General features: G+C 57.0%; 1 protein-coding gene across 4 annotated transcripts in view; it reads right to left on the reverse strand.

Annotated features, from left to right (window-relative positions):
- Positions 1–15,642, reverse strand: part of MGAT5B (alpha-1,6-mannosylglycoprotein 6-beta-N-acetylglucosaminyltransferase B) — an 83,306-nt gene that overhangs the window by 62,125 nt on the left and 5,539 nt on the right. The window contains exons 2-4 of one of the 4 annotated variants that reach the window (XM_073886019.1): positions 9,762–9,842; positions 9,136–9,296; positions 4,228–4,340 (exon numbers count right to left, since the gene is read on the reverse strand). In XM_073886019.1, coding sequence (XP_073742120.1) covers positions 4,228–4,297 — 70 coding nt within the window. In that variant the 5' untranslated portion in view covers positions 4,298–4,340; positions 9,136–9,296; positions 9,762–9,842. Of the gene's footprint in view, positions 1–4,227; positions 4,341–8,058; positions 8,507–9,135; positions 9,297–9,761; positions 9,846–15,642 lie in introns of those variants that run through there. The other 3 variants (XM_073886018.1, XM_025859829.2, XM_073886020.1) reach the window with 3 other exon arrangements.

A 15,642-nucleotide genomic window follows, 5' to 3' on the forward strand; every position in this document is an offset into this window, starting at 1 on the left:
CCTCCCCTCCCCTCCCCTCCAGACAGGGACAGGCTTGTCTGTGTCTCTCCAATCTTCCCTTGTCCCCTGCCTTGTCCTCCTTTCTTGTCCCCACCCCAACCCTTTCTTGCTGGTTCCTAGAAACTGAAGGAGACCCCACCTCGCCTGATAAAAGAGACCTCCCTGGCCCTTGAGACAGGGGCTGTGACTTGGTGTTTGCCCAGCTGGAGAAATGAGCACATTTGTCCGTCCGCACACAGCCACAACAGAAGCCAGCTGAGGCCACTGGGGTTCGGGGCTCGGGGCCCGGGGCAGCAGAGGAGACAAGGACAGGCCCTGGATCCATCACCAGCCTCTGAGGGAAAGAGCTCCCTAGCACCGAGGCCCAAGGCCAGAGCCAGCCACGGAGCAAGGAAATATTTTTCTGATATTCCCCAGGCTCGAATCCCAGCTGGGGGGCTGGAAGGTCTGGCAGGGCCAGGCCCCAGGGTAACCTCAGGGCAGCCACGTGCGGCTGAACCCAGGCCCTCCCGCCTGCGGTCCTCTCCCCCAGAGACAGCCTCTGACCTCTACTCCTTCCAGATAAGATAGAGAGCCCGCAACAGCCGGGCGCACAGGCTCGGGGAACCTGCAGCAACAGCCGGAGAGAGGCCTCACACACAACTTCACATCCCACCCCCGTCCCTAAGAGGGAAGCAAGTTCCTCCTTAGGACAAGAGAGGGGACGTGGAGCCGGGAGGCAGGGAGGAGGGACTGGGGTCTGGTGAGGGGGCAAGCAAAAAACCCCTCCCCATCTGGGAGAGAAAACCCTCCCCCAAGGCCCAAGTCAGGCCCACCTGCAGCAAGAGGGAATGAGGTTAGACTTCTCCGAGTCATGCTTCCTGTCAGCCTCCTTCCCCCCTGAATCTTAAGACGAGTGTGCAGAATATAGAAGGAGATGTCTATCACATTTTTATCCCCAAACTAGAGAACTTTATCACAAAACATAAACTGGCCTCGAGGGGAATCCAGAGCCTCCTCCGGGAGACCACAGTCCACAGAGGCTCTAGTAGGGCCCTCCTCCTCTTAGAGAACACCCTTCTTCTCCCCACACAGCCTCGTCCGGGGGGGACCCCTTCCCTCACAGGCTTGACAGGCCAGGACACGACAGACTGTTTCCCCCATTTGTGCTCAGATGGTTTTGTTGACCAATGCAAGGATCTTGTTCTGTTTTGGTTTCCTAAATGGCAGTGCCTTCCTGAGTTTCCTTCTCCTGATTCTGCCCTGTGGCTGCATAGACGCCGCCGGGGAACTAAAGCAATGCAACAACCCAGCCCCCACCCATGACCTCCAGTCTCCCTCCCTAAGCCCCTTCCACCTGCCCCCCTTCCAGCCCCAGTCCTTCGCTCAGGTGGCTCCCAGGCAGAAATGCTGGCCACTCCCAGGTCTCCTGCAGGGCTGCTCCAGGCACAGTATGGGGGTGTCTTTGAGGAGGCCTGTTTTGCAGGATCAGGATGTTAAACCCACAATGTAAACTTGGGGCTCTTCCAAGGCCCTGCTTTGGGCCTCTCCAAAAAAACCCGACTTAATCCAAGAGCGTGAAAAAAACCAGGGGAACAAAGACAACTGGGATGTAGACCAAGTCCGGGTCAGTTCTCCGGAAGTCTCAGGCCTCCCTCCCTGTCCGTCTCCCCCCCACACCTTCAGTTCCACATTCTAGGCACTTAGCTTCCAGCCCAGGGACCGGGAAATGCGAAAAGGCTTTGGGTGGCTGAACCGGCTCCGAGAACGGACGTCACAACAGACGGGAGACCCAGCCACTTCACTCTTCTGCGCACGCAACAGAAATGCCTGTGTGTGTCCGCCAGGAGACAGGTACCAGAATGTTCCCAGCAGCACTAGCCACACAGCCCCAGACCGGAAACACCAAATGTCCACCACCAGTCGAGTGGGTAAACATCACGCGGTGCATTCACACAATGGAATTCACACGACAGCAGTGAAGACAAATGTCTACAACCACACAGCACGACTCAGATGACTCTCACAAATGTAATAACGAGAGGGGGAAAAACGGCACACACAAAAGAAAAGCCACTATGTGATTCCATTCTCATAAAATCTGAAAAACAGGCAAAGCTCTGGGCTGTGAGAAGTCAGGGTCCTGACATCCCTGGGGAAGTAACGAGTGGGAGGAGCCATGAGGGCACCTCTGGGGGCTGATCACGCTCTGTTTCTCGGTCTAGGTTGCTGGTTGCATGATGCGTTCAGTTTGTGGATATTCTGCAAAATAGCGTAAGCTCCAATGGAAAGCTGGAGCATGTACACGGGAGCGTGTGAGCACACGTGCACACACACACACACACGCCTCTAATCTAATTGCGTGACCCTGGGGAAGTCCTCTCCCCTCCAGGGCTCTGCCCACCCTAAGACATAGATCTGGTTGGAGTTGGGACTCCTACCTCCTCTACCAGGCAAAACTGCACAGTGCACGGCTCGGCAGGGCTCCCACAAGCCCCTTGTACTTTGGGGCACTGGCCCCATCCCCTGCCAGGGAGATGAGCAGAAGAACCAGAGCCCAGCCATACACCTCTCCTCCCCCAGCCCCCAATTCCCATCTCTTGAATCCTTGACATTTCTGGAGGTCCAGGTTCCTCAAGCCCCCTGCAGCAGCCACCCAGGCAGACACGCCCCCTCTCCAGAAGGGACTTGAGCATCACTCCTTACGCCCCATCTCCTCACACTCCATGTCCCCCATCATCCACCCCCACACCCATGACCTCCAGTACCCCTCCCCAAGCTGCCCCTCAAGTGTGCTTTCACAACCGCCCCCCGCCCTTCAGCCTCAATTCACGCCTATCTCCTATGCAGAAATCCCAGCATCTCCTTGGCCCTTTTCCCTAAACAACCTTTTCTGCAGTGTCCCCATCTCAGATTGAACACATCCAATAAATATTGATGGAGCTTGTACTATTTGCCAGATGCTGCTCAAGCCCCTTCCTATGTGTTATCTTAACATGACTCATGACAATCCTGGGCACACAGGTATCGTCCCCATTTATCAGAGGAGAAAACTGGAGCTCAGAGAGACTGACGCATCTCTGAGAGTCAGAGGTGGGATACGTTAATTTATATTCAGGCTTGAATGACTAATAAATGTGAAATTCCTGCCAGGAGCTTTGCAAGTTTAAGGAAGTACACGGTAAACCAAAGGAATGGATCTAATGATGAGACGCCAGATGGCATAACAAGTGCCCCCCGGAGCACCCACCCTAGACAACAGCCCATGCTCCTTGAGGGTATATTTACCACTGGGAACAGGGAAGCCACACAGCTGGGCCTTAAGGGTTTGAGAAAGTGGACTTCAACCAGAGACGTCCCCAGAGTAGCAGGGGAGAGCCCACCGAGAGCCAGCCCACTGAAGAGTTCCAGAAAGCCTATTTGCCCCAGCTGCCCCATCACCCTGTGTCCCTCCTTCCCATGATGACGAGAAGAGCCCCCGTGACCCACTAAGCGGGACTCTGCACTGCTTGCCGTTCTTCACTGAGTAGAAAGAGAAGGGAGGAGGGCCCATCTTCAGGAGGTCTCCCAGGTCTGGACCCCATCACACCCCCATGACGTGAGCTCATTCAATCCCACCACTTTCCTTCCCTGTAGGTGAGTTAAGTGACTTGGCCAATGACACACAGCTGGTACATAATGAAACAGGGTACAAACCAGGTCCATCGGGTCCCCAAAGCCCATGCTCTGAACCCCTGTTCCACCGCCTCACAAGGAGCCACAAAGGTCTGGACTGTGTCCCAAGAGCTCAGGGATAAGACACGTGAGCCCATGGCCAGGCCGCCCTCTGCCTCTCCCACCCCCACCCCCTCGGCTGTGGCCACTGCCTGGGTCAAAAGCAGACTATGTGAGTCTCAAAGGGACAAGTGTCGTTCAGAAACACTCCCCTCCACAAACACGCTAAAGAAGCAACTCAAGCAGCCTCTTCTGATGCCTGGGAAGCCCTAACTCAAAGCCCCATCCCTGGCCGGAGAGTCTGAGCCAGAAGAAGCCCGATGATCACAGCCGCGACCAAAGCCAAAACAGTGTGCGGGGGTCACATAGCCTGAGCCAAGGCCCCTCTCCATTCCCACGTCCATAGATGTGGTGGCCTGGATCCCTGGGACAGAGCCCCAGGGAGTCCCTTGAGTTGCTAGGTTCAAGGGCCTCCTTCCCCTCAACCCACAAACACCTGCACCCATTTCGGACTCCCCTTTCCCAACAAGATACCTTCTGTGCGGATGGTGAAGGGGGAGTCCCCCAGGCGCCGGGCAGAGAACTGGCCTCCCAGAGACGTCATCAGGAAGCAGAGTGAGAAGAAGCCGATGCCCAGGACAAAGAGCCTGCAGAGAGCAACAGGGCAGGTGAGAAACAAGTCAGTGGAATGCACCCCTATCCAGCAAAGGCTCTGTACAAAAGAGTGGGTGAGGGAGTGAGGATGGAACAGATGGATGGAGGAACAAAAGATCCAGGGCTGAGCCTGGAATAAAGAGAGCTCGACTACAAGGAGCTGGCCATGAGGCTCACACAAAACCCCAAGGGACAATGATACAGGCATAGCTCAGGCAAGTTCCAGCCTCCAGATAGAGCCTGGCTCATTAGCAGAGGTCCTCAATGTGTGCTCCCCAGACCAGCAGCACCCATCACCTTGGGATTGTTAGAAATGCAAAATCTTGGGCTTCAGTCCAAGGCTTACCAAATCAGACACTCTGGGGGTGGTGCAAGCAATGTGTTTTAACAAGCTCTCCAGGCAATCCTGATACATGCTAAAGTTTGAGAACCACTGGTATAGATGGAAACAGCAGGCGCTGATGCCAGCCAGAGGGCAAGTAATTGGTCCAGACGAAACCCACCTGGATCCCATCAGTCACCTGGGCCCAGCTCAGCGCTGTGCACACAGGTCTTGCCACAGCGCTCGCTTGAACACCTCCTTATCATGTTCGAGGGGGGTGGCGTGTGCCCCCATCCCTACCAGAGGGTAAGATCTACAAGGGCAGGGCCCAGAGTCTCCCTAACCCACATCTTTACCAGGCAGACACATACAGTAGTTGTCCGCACTGGACTGGGCAGAGTGAGTGGACACCAGTGCATGGGGGGTCATCCGGGGCACGGGTCAGGAGAGCCGGGCAAAACACGACTCTTGTTCATTCCTTCAACACACAGTTGAGTATTTCCCAGGTGCCGGGCACTGGGGTAGCCCCAGGGGGACAGCAGGGAACCCCAGCCTCCTGCTGCTTCCTCACCATGTGCTGGGTCCCAAACAGGAGAACTGAGCTAACCAACGTGGGGGAGGCCAGAGGTAGCATTGTTCTGGGACCTTGAATGTATCAGAGGACTTGCAAACCTGGCAGAGCTGAAAGGGGACTCCCCCACCCTGGTCAGGATGAGGAACCCCACCTCATGTGGAGCCAGGCTCACCACAGGGAGCCCCCACAAATCACGCTAGAGGCCTCCAGCCCTCTCACCTCCACCTGCCACCCTCAACCCCACATTCGTTTGTATCTCCAGGCAAGACCTGCCTTATGCATTTTAATCTTCATTATTTGAAGCTGGCAGAGCAGTATTTAATTAAAACTTGGCCCATTAAAGAAAACACACAATTGCAGAAAAAATAAAAGCACAACAAAATTCCCACCCCATATTTAAATGAAGCTGTGAGAGATTAAATCAGAGAGGGTGCAGAACCCCCAAAGCAGAGAAAGCATTGAGGGCTTCCCCCGGGAGAGGACAGGAAGGACACGGGAGGCAGCACAGGAGACACTGCTCCCTCACCTCTGAGGGCCCCCTCACTGAATTCCACAACACTAGGGGATGGGGCCCTGGGACCCCAAGATGCAGCCAGGCTGCTCTCAGCACAGTAGCCAGAGAAACAGTGCACACCCAGGAAGATCCTGAGGGAATCAGCTATTCGTCCTCCCAGCCTGAGGACAAGGACGGATTCCTCAAGTTTATTGTCCCTCACTTCCCCAAACCCCCTCCACAGCTATGGGGACTGTTTTTAGAGCTAGGGACCTGGGCTGCAGGGTCCAAACACCTGCCATGAGAAAGGGGTCTAAACTTTTAGCCCAGAATCTGAAGTCCCCAACACACCTCGTCTGCATCTCTCTCTGCCGGACCTCAATACTAAGGCCATTTACAGTAGATTCAAGTTAAAATGGTTTCATCCACCCACGTAGCTATTCAAGCAACATTCCAGGAGCAACTACAGAATAAGGTTCCTGCCAGAGGGAAAACAGGGGGAACAGGGCCCCCAGTCTGCCCTTAAAAACTAAGAAGTAGAGGTGACGTGGTGGGAGCCCAGCCCCCCTCCATCTGAAGGGGGTACAAAGACTCCGCTGGTGGCTGTGGGTCTCTGGGCAGCCTAGGGAGACACTAGGTGAAGACACACAACTTGAGGGGAGGGGAACCTATGCAATCCCACCTCTGAATCCTGCCTTCAGATAAGAGCCTGAAAGAGTCAGGACCCCAGAGGGAAGGAGCGCGGGGGAGCGGGCGCTGTCCGTGGTGCTGGCTCCCGCGGCTGCCTCCAATTTCCTGCACCAGAAAATGTCCAGTCAAAGCTGGACACCCAGTTGGCTGGGCCTCCTATGACTTGGAAGGCGGGGTCAACATGGGGCGGCAGACTCGGGAAGAGGACCCTGTAAATGGTCAGCGTCAGCTGGGGATTTGAGGATTTCCCTGGAGGAGTAAGGCCCTTTCCAGAGTCGCCCGCTTCCCGCCCTGCTTCCGTGTGAACCTTCTGTCGGGGCTCTTTTGGGGCTCCAGCCACCTCCCTGTCTCCTGCCCAAGGCCATAGCCTCAACACCGCCAGCTCTACGATCCTCCCCTCCCGCATGCTCCAGATGGTGGTGGTCCATCATGACCCCTGCCCTCATGAAAGCTGTCTCCTCAGCTCCACACAACAGGCCCAGCACACCCAGGAGGTGTTGGGGAGGCCAGAGACACCTGAGCCACGGTCTCCCCACCAGGGACTGAGAGGGAGACCAGCAGGGGCCTGGCAGGGGCAGGGGATCAAAACCCACCCCTCCTGCAGCCCAAACCTCTGGAGCCTCTGCCTGCCCACTTCCTGCCCCAGCAGAGTGGACTGCACCCGCACCCCCCCCGTGGCCACGTGGGGAGTGCAACCCCCACCCCTCCCTAGGTGCCCTATGCTGCCCAGTCTCCTGGGCAAGGTGGCTCTCCCATCCCGCTGGGCACCCATCGCTTAGCATCTCCTCCCTGACCTAGGCCGCAGGCCAGCTCCGCAGGCTCCAGGGAGAGGAGAGAGCTGCCCCAGCCCTACCCGGCTCTGGAGCCCCTGGGATGGGTTCAACAGAGACCAGCCAGCCCCACGTGGCCCCAGCCCTTGCCTAGCCTTGGCCGCCTGAGATTGGGGTGGGGGGGATCGATCTTCGCCTCCATCCTGCCCTCAGAGGTTCCCAGAGGTCCCGGCTCCTGCTGCCCTGGCGCTCCACAGCGCCGCCCCTGCCACCAACCCTCCATGGCCAGCGATCCAGGGTCGAATTCCCAGCAGAAGGGCTGGGAGCGGTCCTTGCTCCAATCTCGAGGACCTTCCCGTTGGAGACAAGCCCGCACCCCGCAGCGAGAAGGGGAGTGCGAGCAGAAGGCGGGGGCAAAGGGGTGGCACAGGTGGAGGACTCAACCTAGGGCTCGAGGCGCACGCTAGGTGGGGGTGCCGCCCTGCACAGCGCACTAACTTCGCCACCGGGTGGGGCCGTCTACAAAGTGGGAAGGACCCCAAAGGGCAGGAAAGGGGCCCCGGGGCTGAGGCCCAGGACCACAACCTGGGTGTTTTCTGCACCCATTCCCACCCTCGCATCCCGAGTCCTCTCCAACCTAGACCAACTCGAGACCCGTCTCAGATTGCCCACCCCTCCCCACCGGAACCCGAACCTCAGCTCCATCCCTTTCACAGCCCCACTGGCCATCACAGGGGTTAAAGCACGAACCACGCCCTCTGCCACTGGGACAAGCACCCTCTCAGGAACGACCTCGCCCACCCCTACCCGGCGACCCCTCGGAGAAAAAGACCTCCCCGCGCCAACCGGGAAAGAACTTTACCGAAACGGTCTCAGGGTGACCAGGCATCTTCTGACCATTATCTTCCCATCGGGGTTGACTGTGATCATTGTTCAAACTTGTCTGGGCGAGGAGCCGCGGGCGAGGCCAGACGCACCGTCCCGGGCCCTGCTCCCGCCGCGTCCCGTCAGCGAACCCGCTGCGGGCCAAAGCCGGGTCCGAGCGAGGCGGGGGGGCGCGGGGACTCGGCGGCTTCGCTGCTCTGGCCGCGGCCGGCGGGGTCGGCGCGGCCTCCGCGGGCGGGGAAGGGGAGCGGCGCGGCTGCCGGAGGGCGGCGAGGGCGCCCAGCCGGGCCGTCTCTGCGTCTCCGCCCTCCCCGCTTCACATATTTGGGGCCGGGAGGCGGCGCGCCCCCCGACCGCCGGCCGCGCGTCTGCCTGCTCGGGCTCGCTCGCTGGGCGGGACGGCGCCGCGGCGTGCAGACGGGCTCCCCGCCGCGGGCGCCCTCATCCCCGGGCCCGCGCCCTCGGTGCCGGCTAGAGGCGGCCCCGGGCCCGCGCCACGGCCCCCTGCGCCTCCGGGCCGCGCCGCTCCCCGGCCCGGCACCGCGCCGCGCCCATGGCTCTCGGCGAGGGCGCCCCGCGCCCGCTCTGCCGCCCGCTCGGTCGGCTGCCCGCGCTCGGGTGTCGGGTGTCCGGCGTCCGGCCCCGCGCCGCGCTACGCGGGGAGGCGCCGCATTGTTTCCTCGGAGGAGGCGGCCGAGCGGCTGCTGGGGCGGCTCAGAAGCGGCCGCCGCGCTTCCTCGGCGCGCCGGCGCCACCTCGTGGCTGCAGCTCGGCAGCGCGCCCTCCCGGCCCGGGTTCCGGGGGGGTGGGGGGGTTCCCTGCACCTCCCTCCCGCTGTGTAACGTCCCCAGCCCCGCTTTCGGCTCCTGCGGAGCACAGAAAAGGTCGGCGCTGGGCGAAGACCCCCCCCTCACTTCCTCCAGTCGCTGCCTCTGCCCCCCGCCCCGTGGGCTTCTGCCCTGGTTCCTTCACACCAGCTCTGATGTCGCTCTGCAGCCCTCACCCATCCTCTGGCCCTGTTTGGAAGAAACTGCCTTGGCTCCCCTTTACTTACTGAGCTGAGTTCAAACTCCGCCTCTTGCGCTGTTCGGGATCTTCCACTGAGCCCAGCAACCAGACCTCGCTGTGTAGACCGGGGTTCTAGACTCAGATCGTTCCATCAACCAGTGGCTGACGCCTACAAGTCAGGGAGACTCCAGAGCCTTGGTTTCTCCACTAGGAAACGAGAGTGACCTGAAGTTGGCTAAGGCTCTTTCCAACTCTATAAAGCATTTACATGCCCTCCACCTCAACCTCCTCCACTTCTTGACTTTGGAGATGCGTCTTCCACTGCAGCGGTGGGTCAGCGGCTTCTCCCAGTGCATCAAGCCAGGGCAGCTACCAGAGCCAGGCCCTCATCTGAGAAAGCACTCAGGCAGAAACAGCACTTGCCCGACCAGACCTTGACCAAGCACAGACATGGAGGCACCTTGCTAGGAAAAGCCCAGGACTCAGGCCACGTGTAAAAGGACATAGATGACCCTGAGGGTCCTTCCATCCCTGGCAATGATGCTGCAGCCTGCCTTGAAGAAGAGAAAACCTTTATTTTCATCCACCCAGCCCTGGTCCCGTCCCGCTGGGGCCCTCACCGCCGCCCCCCCCGCTAGCCCCCCTCCCGGCCCCATCTGAGCCATTTCTCACCAGCGATGACCCGTGCTCCTGCTTTTCCTGTTCCTTCATCAGAATTCATCTGTCCCGTATTCCATCACCTCGCCTTGCTCTCTGCTAACATGAAAACAGACGATGAATTGGTGTTGGCAGATTAATGTTACTCCAGCTAGGTAACAAATCTGCATTGAACAAGGACATGCCGACCGTGCCTTGGTGCAGAGGAGTGGCAAATGGTGGCGGGAGACGGGCATCGTGGCAGGCTGGCCCAGGAGCTATCTGAGGGCAGGGGTCTCTGCCCAGCCCACACCGGCCACACACCCAGGCACTAATTTAAACCCTGATGTCAAGGTGAACGCCATATCTACACTCAGGAATGAAATGGCCCTTGCAATTGTGTGTCTCTCGTGTAAACTCGGGGCGGAGGGGGGACATTCATGCTTTTGGCACTTTAGGCCAGAGGTGGAGAGGCACAGCCATGTCTGGTTGGGCTCAGAAGGCAGGAGTGGGTCTTCTCCATCCCCTCTGGGCCTTGCTCTCTCGCACGTGGGCTTTTAGGTAGGCAGGAGGTGCCCGCTGCCATTTGCCAGCAGGCTGTGGCCAGGCAGGGAGGTGTGGGGTAGACAGTAGAAGATAACTCTGCGAGCCAGACCAGCCGGCCGCCTCCTTTCAGACCGTTCCTGTCTTGTCAGCCTCTTGTCTAAAGATCAGGGTAAATGGTCCTGGGTGCTGTCTGTTGTAGATATTAGGAGGACGTTTGTGAATCCTTAGTCATGCAACCTCGGGTACGCTCTCTTCATGCCTCAGCTTCATTGGCCATCGGTCGGGCTCTTTAGAGCCTGCCTCCCAGGGGGACATGAAAATGCACCGGCTGGTGCATGTCAGCACCCCGCTGCCTGGCGCCTGTGAGCCCTCACGTTCGGCAGTTATGATTTTTCCTGCTACTATCTCCCTACGTGGACGCTGTCAGTGCCCCACCCTTTCCCTGGGCATGCACCTCTGCAGGCCAAAAGGCAGATTACGGCAGAAGATACATGCAACACTGCCTGAGGCTTTGTTTCTGGTTGTGGGAATATGCTCAAACGTGCAAGAGCAAGACGGAAGTGTCAGGGCCCTAATGCCCCGGAAGCAGCCCTCAAGGAACGGACAGACACCCATTTCCCTCTCCCTCGGGTGGGATGCTCCCGCACGTTCCACATCGGCTCCCAGAGTTCCACAGTGAGACTGTGCTCCAGCTGCCCGGGGTGGTGGCCGGCTGTGCGGCACACGTGCTGGCTTTCTTCCCCTCCTCGCCTCATCCCCTACTCGTCTGTCCGCACTCCCAGGGTTACCTCCAAAATAAACCACGGGCACTTGCATCCTTGTCTGAGAACCTACTTCTGGGGAACCCAAGCCAACACCCTGCCCTCCAGGCCAGAGGTTCTCAGCCCAGACTCAGCAGAATCCCCTGCAGAACCTAACAGAACAGAATCTCCCTACCTTGATTCCATACCAAAGATGGGGCCTGGGTACATTTGTTTTCTTAATGCCATGGGTTATGCCAACATAACTGGCCAGGATGGGGAACCATGGTTCTAGATAAATAGCCACGGCCTTCTGAGAAGGAACCAGAGCCTCCCTAAGCCAACTAGAAGAGATTAGAGGAGCAGGAATTGGGGGGCACAGGTCGTACCAGATCCCAAAAACATCCCCTTTTCACTCTTTCTCTCTTGAGGCTACAAACAGAACCACAGGCTAGCCCATCGTGGGCGTCAGGGCGTAGACTGCATCAGCCTGGGCACTCAGAATATAGCGCTTCCTGGCTCTCCCCCGCAGCCCTCCATGTGGGCCTGAGGCCTGGCCGGAGGGTCAGAAGCCCGGAGCGGCAGGAGGCCCTGGGGGGCTAGAGGGCCTCTGTCCAGAAACGGGGAGCAAGACTCTGGGGAAGGGATTTGGGGGAAGTGGGTGATTCATACTGTGCAGGGGTATCGTACTCAAGATCCCTAGGGGTAGGCCAGGCAAAGAACGGAAGGAGCTCTAGTCGTCCCCTAGGCCCACGATAACAAACTAGCATGGGGGGGGGGGGCTTAAAATAAGACGAATCCATTCTCTCAAGGTTCTGGCAGCCAGAAGTCCTAAATCAAGGGTTTGGCAGAGTCGGTTCCTTGTGGAGGCCCTGAGGGAGAGTCTGGCCCATGCCTCTCTGCTGGCGTCCAGTGGGGGCCAGAGATCCTTGGCGTTCCTTGGCTGGCAGCTGCATTCCCCAATCTCTCCTCCATCATCACAAGGCCTTCTCTCCATGTGTGTCTCTCTGTGTCCTCTCCTCTTCTTAGAAGGACACCAGTCTTTGGATTAGGGCCCACCCTACTCCAGTATGACCTCATCTTAACGAATTACATTCTGCACAGATCCTCTTTCCAAACAAGATTGTGTTCCTAGGTTCCAGGTGAACCTGAATTTGGGGCAGGGGGCACACTGTTTGGCCTACTACAGGGACCTAGTGGGAAGCGGCCACAGTGGTTAGGCAGTGCTAAGGACCAGAGCTCCCCAAAGAGGACATGCACCATTGCTTTGTGTGGGCCCAGTTATTTCAAGAGTCAGAAATCTGGACTTCCCATGTGCAATCGCATAATTGTAAAATGCGGACTCAATATTTTTAGAACATTATGCGAGACCAGTAAAATTCACTGGAGGTCTGCCATCTGGGTCCCCTGGGGTGTCAGCAGAGGGCAAAGCAGGGAGCCCACCAGCCCTGCCCAGCCAGCCAGCGCAGCTTCTCCGGGGCCAGCCCCCACTGCAATGTCCCTCGCTGCCCCTGGAGGAAGGTCAACACTCCTGGGTGCACTCAAGGGTTCCCCGCAGGCCCCTTCCCCCGTCGCTGGCCCCCTGGAAGCCTCTTGGGCATCAGAGCCTTGACTGCCACCTCCACCTTCTCAGGTTCCAAGGATGCTTCTGAAGCTCCCAGACAGGGCCTGGGCTGGAAGAGGAAAGAAGGAAACAAACAGTTTACTACGGTGTCTGAAATCCTCACTTAATGCGCCTCGACTGCAGCCGCAGACAGCACATTAAGAGGCAATAGGCCATTGTCCTTCGCCAGAGTGCGGAGCATTAATAATGTCATAACAGCATTTCCTGACACTGTGCACAAATCATCAACAGCCTCACCGTGTGAGCAGCCCCACACAGACGCCAGCCGCCTGGAGCCAGGCAAGGAAGCCCAGGAGTGGGGAGAGCTCTTTCTCCAATGCATATTTCATGCTTTCTGTTTCACAACATTTAGGCTAATCCTCTGATTGAAAAGAAGCGTCTGGGATTTATTTTTATTTATGCCAGAAGGCCATTCTGCCACACAGCTTGTGGGATCTGGAAGCAGAGCTATAGGACTTTCCCTGTTCTGCAGGGAAGTTAGCTGCTATGCCTGCGTCTGCGTCTGTGGCTTGCGCGCGTGTGTGCGCGCGCCCATGGGGGCTGGCAGGCAGAGAAGCCGGGGACAGATGAGACAGGGGACCCTCCCACGGGGGCCCCATCCCAGCACTGGAGACACAGGTGAGCCCTTCATTGAACATAATCATGAGCTCTCATTTACTGAACACCTACTATGTGCCAGGAAATGACTCAGAGATTTTGAATGTGTTACCATGTGTATGCCACTATTTTACTTAAATTTGTTTCACAGGGCAGCTTGAAAAAACAATGACCCCCTTTCTTTCTGGACAGTTCCTTCTGCACCACAGATCAGTGGAGCAGCCATGCAGGGTCAGCAGGATCACAGTCGTCTTCCAAAGAGGGTCACACCCTGATCCCCGGAATCTGGGATTACGGCACATAACATGGCAAAAGGGGATTTAGGTTGCAGATGGGACTGAGGTTGTTGGGGGCGCCTGGGTGGCTCAGTCGGTTAAGCGTCTGCCTTTGGCTCAGGTCATGATCCCAGGGTCCTGGGATGGAGCCCTGCATTGGGCTGAGCAGGGAGCCTGTTTCTCCCTCTCCCTCTGTCCCTCCCCCCTGCTTGTGTGCACGTGCTCGCTCTCTCTTTCTCTCTTGCTCTCCCAAATAAATAAAATCTTTTTCAAAAAAAAAAAAGTTGCTAATCAGCTGACCATAAAATAGGGAGATCATCCTGGATTATCTGCGTGGACCTAACGTAATCAAAAGGGTCCCTAAATATGGAAGGGGAGAGGCAGTCGGAGTCAGTGTCAGAGTGATGAGATGGGAGAAAAACTGCACTGGCCATTGCTGGTTTTGAAGATGGAGGAAGGGACCACGAGCCAAGGAATGCAGGTGGCTTCTAGAAGCTGAAAAAAAGGAAGGAAATGGACTCTCCCCAGAGCCTCCACAAAAAAATGCATCCCTGTCCCAGGATGTCCTGAGAGTACCTCTGTCCTTGGCCAAGAGGTTGGAGTCAACAGGATCGTGGGCCCCAGGGCTCTAGGGCTGTCTCTCCCCTGAACAGCTAGAACCTAAACCTGGACGGCAGGAAACCTTCTTGCAGCCAGCAGGGTCTGCCCACCTGGCACTGATGCCCCCAATCTCCTAACCTGATCAATTTATCAACCAGGTTCAACATAGTCCTCCAGCCTCACCCATGGAGATGAATATACTCTTTCTTCCTGTCTCTTAGAGAAAGGACGGACCTGAGGTAGGCTCAGACTTGCAGTGGGCTCCTTCAGCAACGCTGGCACCACCCTCACACAATCCATCTGCAAGCCACCCAGCCTGAAGATGGTGCAAGCCTGAGGTTAATGACAGACCTTGCCATTTCCTTGCACATTTTGAAAATAGTTACTTGTAGGGCATTGTTGAGTTTGGCCCTCACTGCTATTTTGGTTGACCGTGGTGTACCGCTACATTTAACTTGCACAGTAGAAGCGTCCTGTTGACATACCCCCACCTCGCCTCTGGAACCCGGGAAAGCCAGATGCCCAATGCACAACGAGCGGAGATGTTGGACAGCAGCGTGCACTCGGCCCGGGAACCCAGGACTCCTGTCCCTTCAGAACCCACAGTATATGGACCGAGCCCCTCCTGCTGAGCTGGATCTTTCTGGTTTATGTTCCCTTCTTTTTGAAATCAAAGTGACATTCACATAATATAAAATTAGCCACCTATAATTGTATCAAATATACAATCCAGTGGCATTTAGTACATGAACTTTGTTGTGCAAACACCAACTCTGTCTCATTCCCAAACACTTCATCACCCTAAAAGGAAAGCTAACTAACATTTTCCTAACAAATACCTTCAGAACAGGTCTTTGCTTTGGAGGCTTGGAGTCTTTCTTGAGGGAGGTTCTAGCCTGTGAGAGAATGACTGTTTTCTGGCTGAATACCTCTTCCAGATGCCTTCCCCAAGCCTGGGGGTCCCCAAAGTGACTAAGCAGTCACTTTCCATTCTCTCCTCCCCCAGCCCTTGGGAAACCCTCATCTGCTTTCTGTCTCCATGGATTTGCCTATTCTGGATATTTTATACACGCAGAATCATACAATATGTGGTCTTTTGTGACTGGCTTCTTCCACTTAGCATGTTTTCAAGGTCCATCCATACTGTAGCATGTATCAAAATTCCATCCCTTTTTATGGCTGAATAATATTGCATTGTATGGATGGACCACATTTTGCTTATCCAGTTGTTTGTTGATGGACACTTGGGAATAGTGCTGCCCTTCCTCTTCTTCTTCTTCTTCTTCTTTTTTTTTAAGGTTTTATTTATTTGTCAGAGAGAGAGAGCGCGCACAAGCAGGGGGAGAGGCAGAGGGAGAAGCAGGCTCCCCGCTGAGCAAGGGGCCTGAAGTGGGGCTCCATCCCAGGACCTTTGGATTATGACCTGAGCCGAAGGCAGACGTTTAACCAACTGAGCCACCCAGGTGCCCCCCTCCTCCTCCCCCTCCTCCTCCTCCTCCCCCTCCTCCTCCACCACCTCCTCCCCCACCTCCTCC

The sequence above is a fragment of the Callorhinus ursinus genome, unplaced genomic scaffold (genome assembly GCF_003265705.2).
Source record: "Callorhinus ursinus isolate GAN/ISIS: 27379988/994484 unplaced genomic scaffold, GSC_fseal_2.0 scaffold68, whole genome shotgun sequence".
Classification (NCBI taxonomy): Eukaryota; Metazoa; Chordata; class Mammalia; order Carnivora; family Otariidae; genus Callorhinus; species Callorhinus ursinus.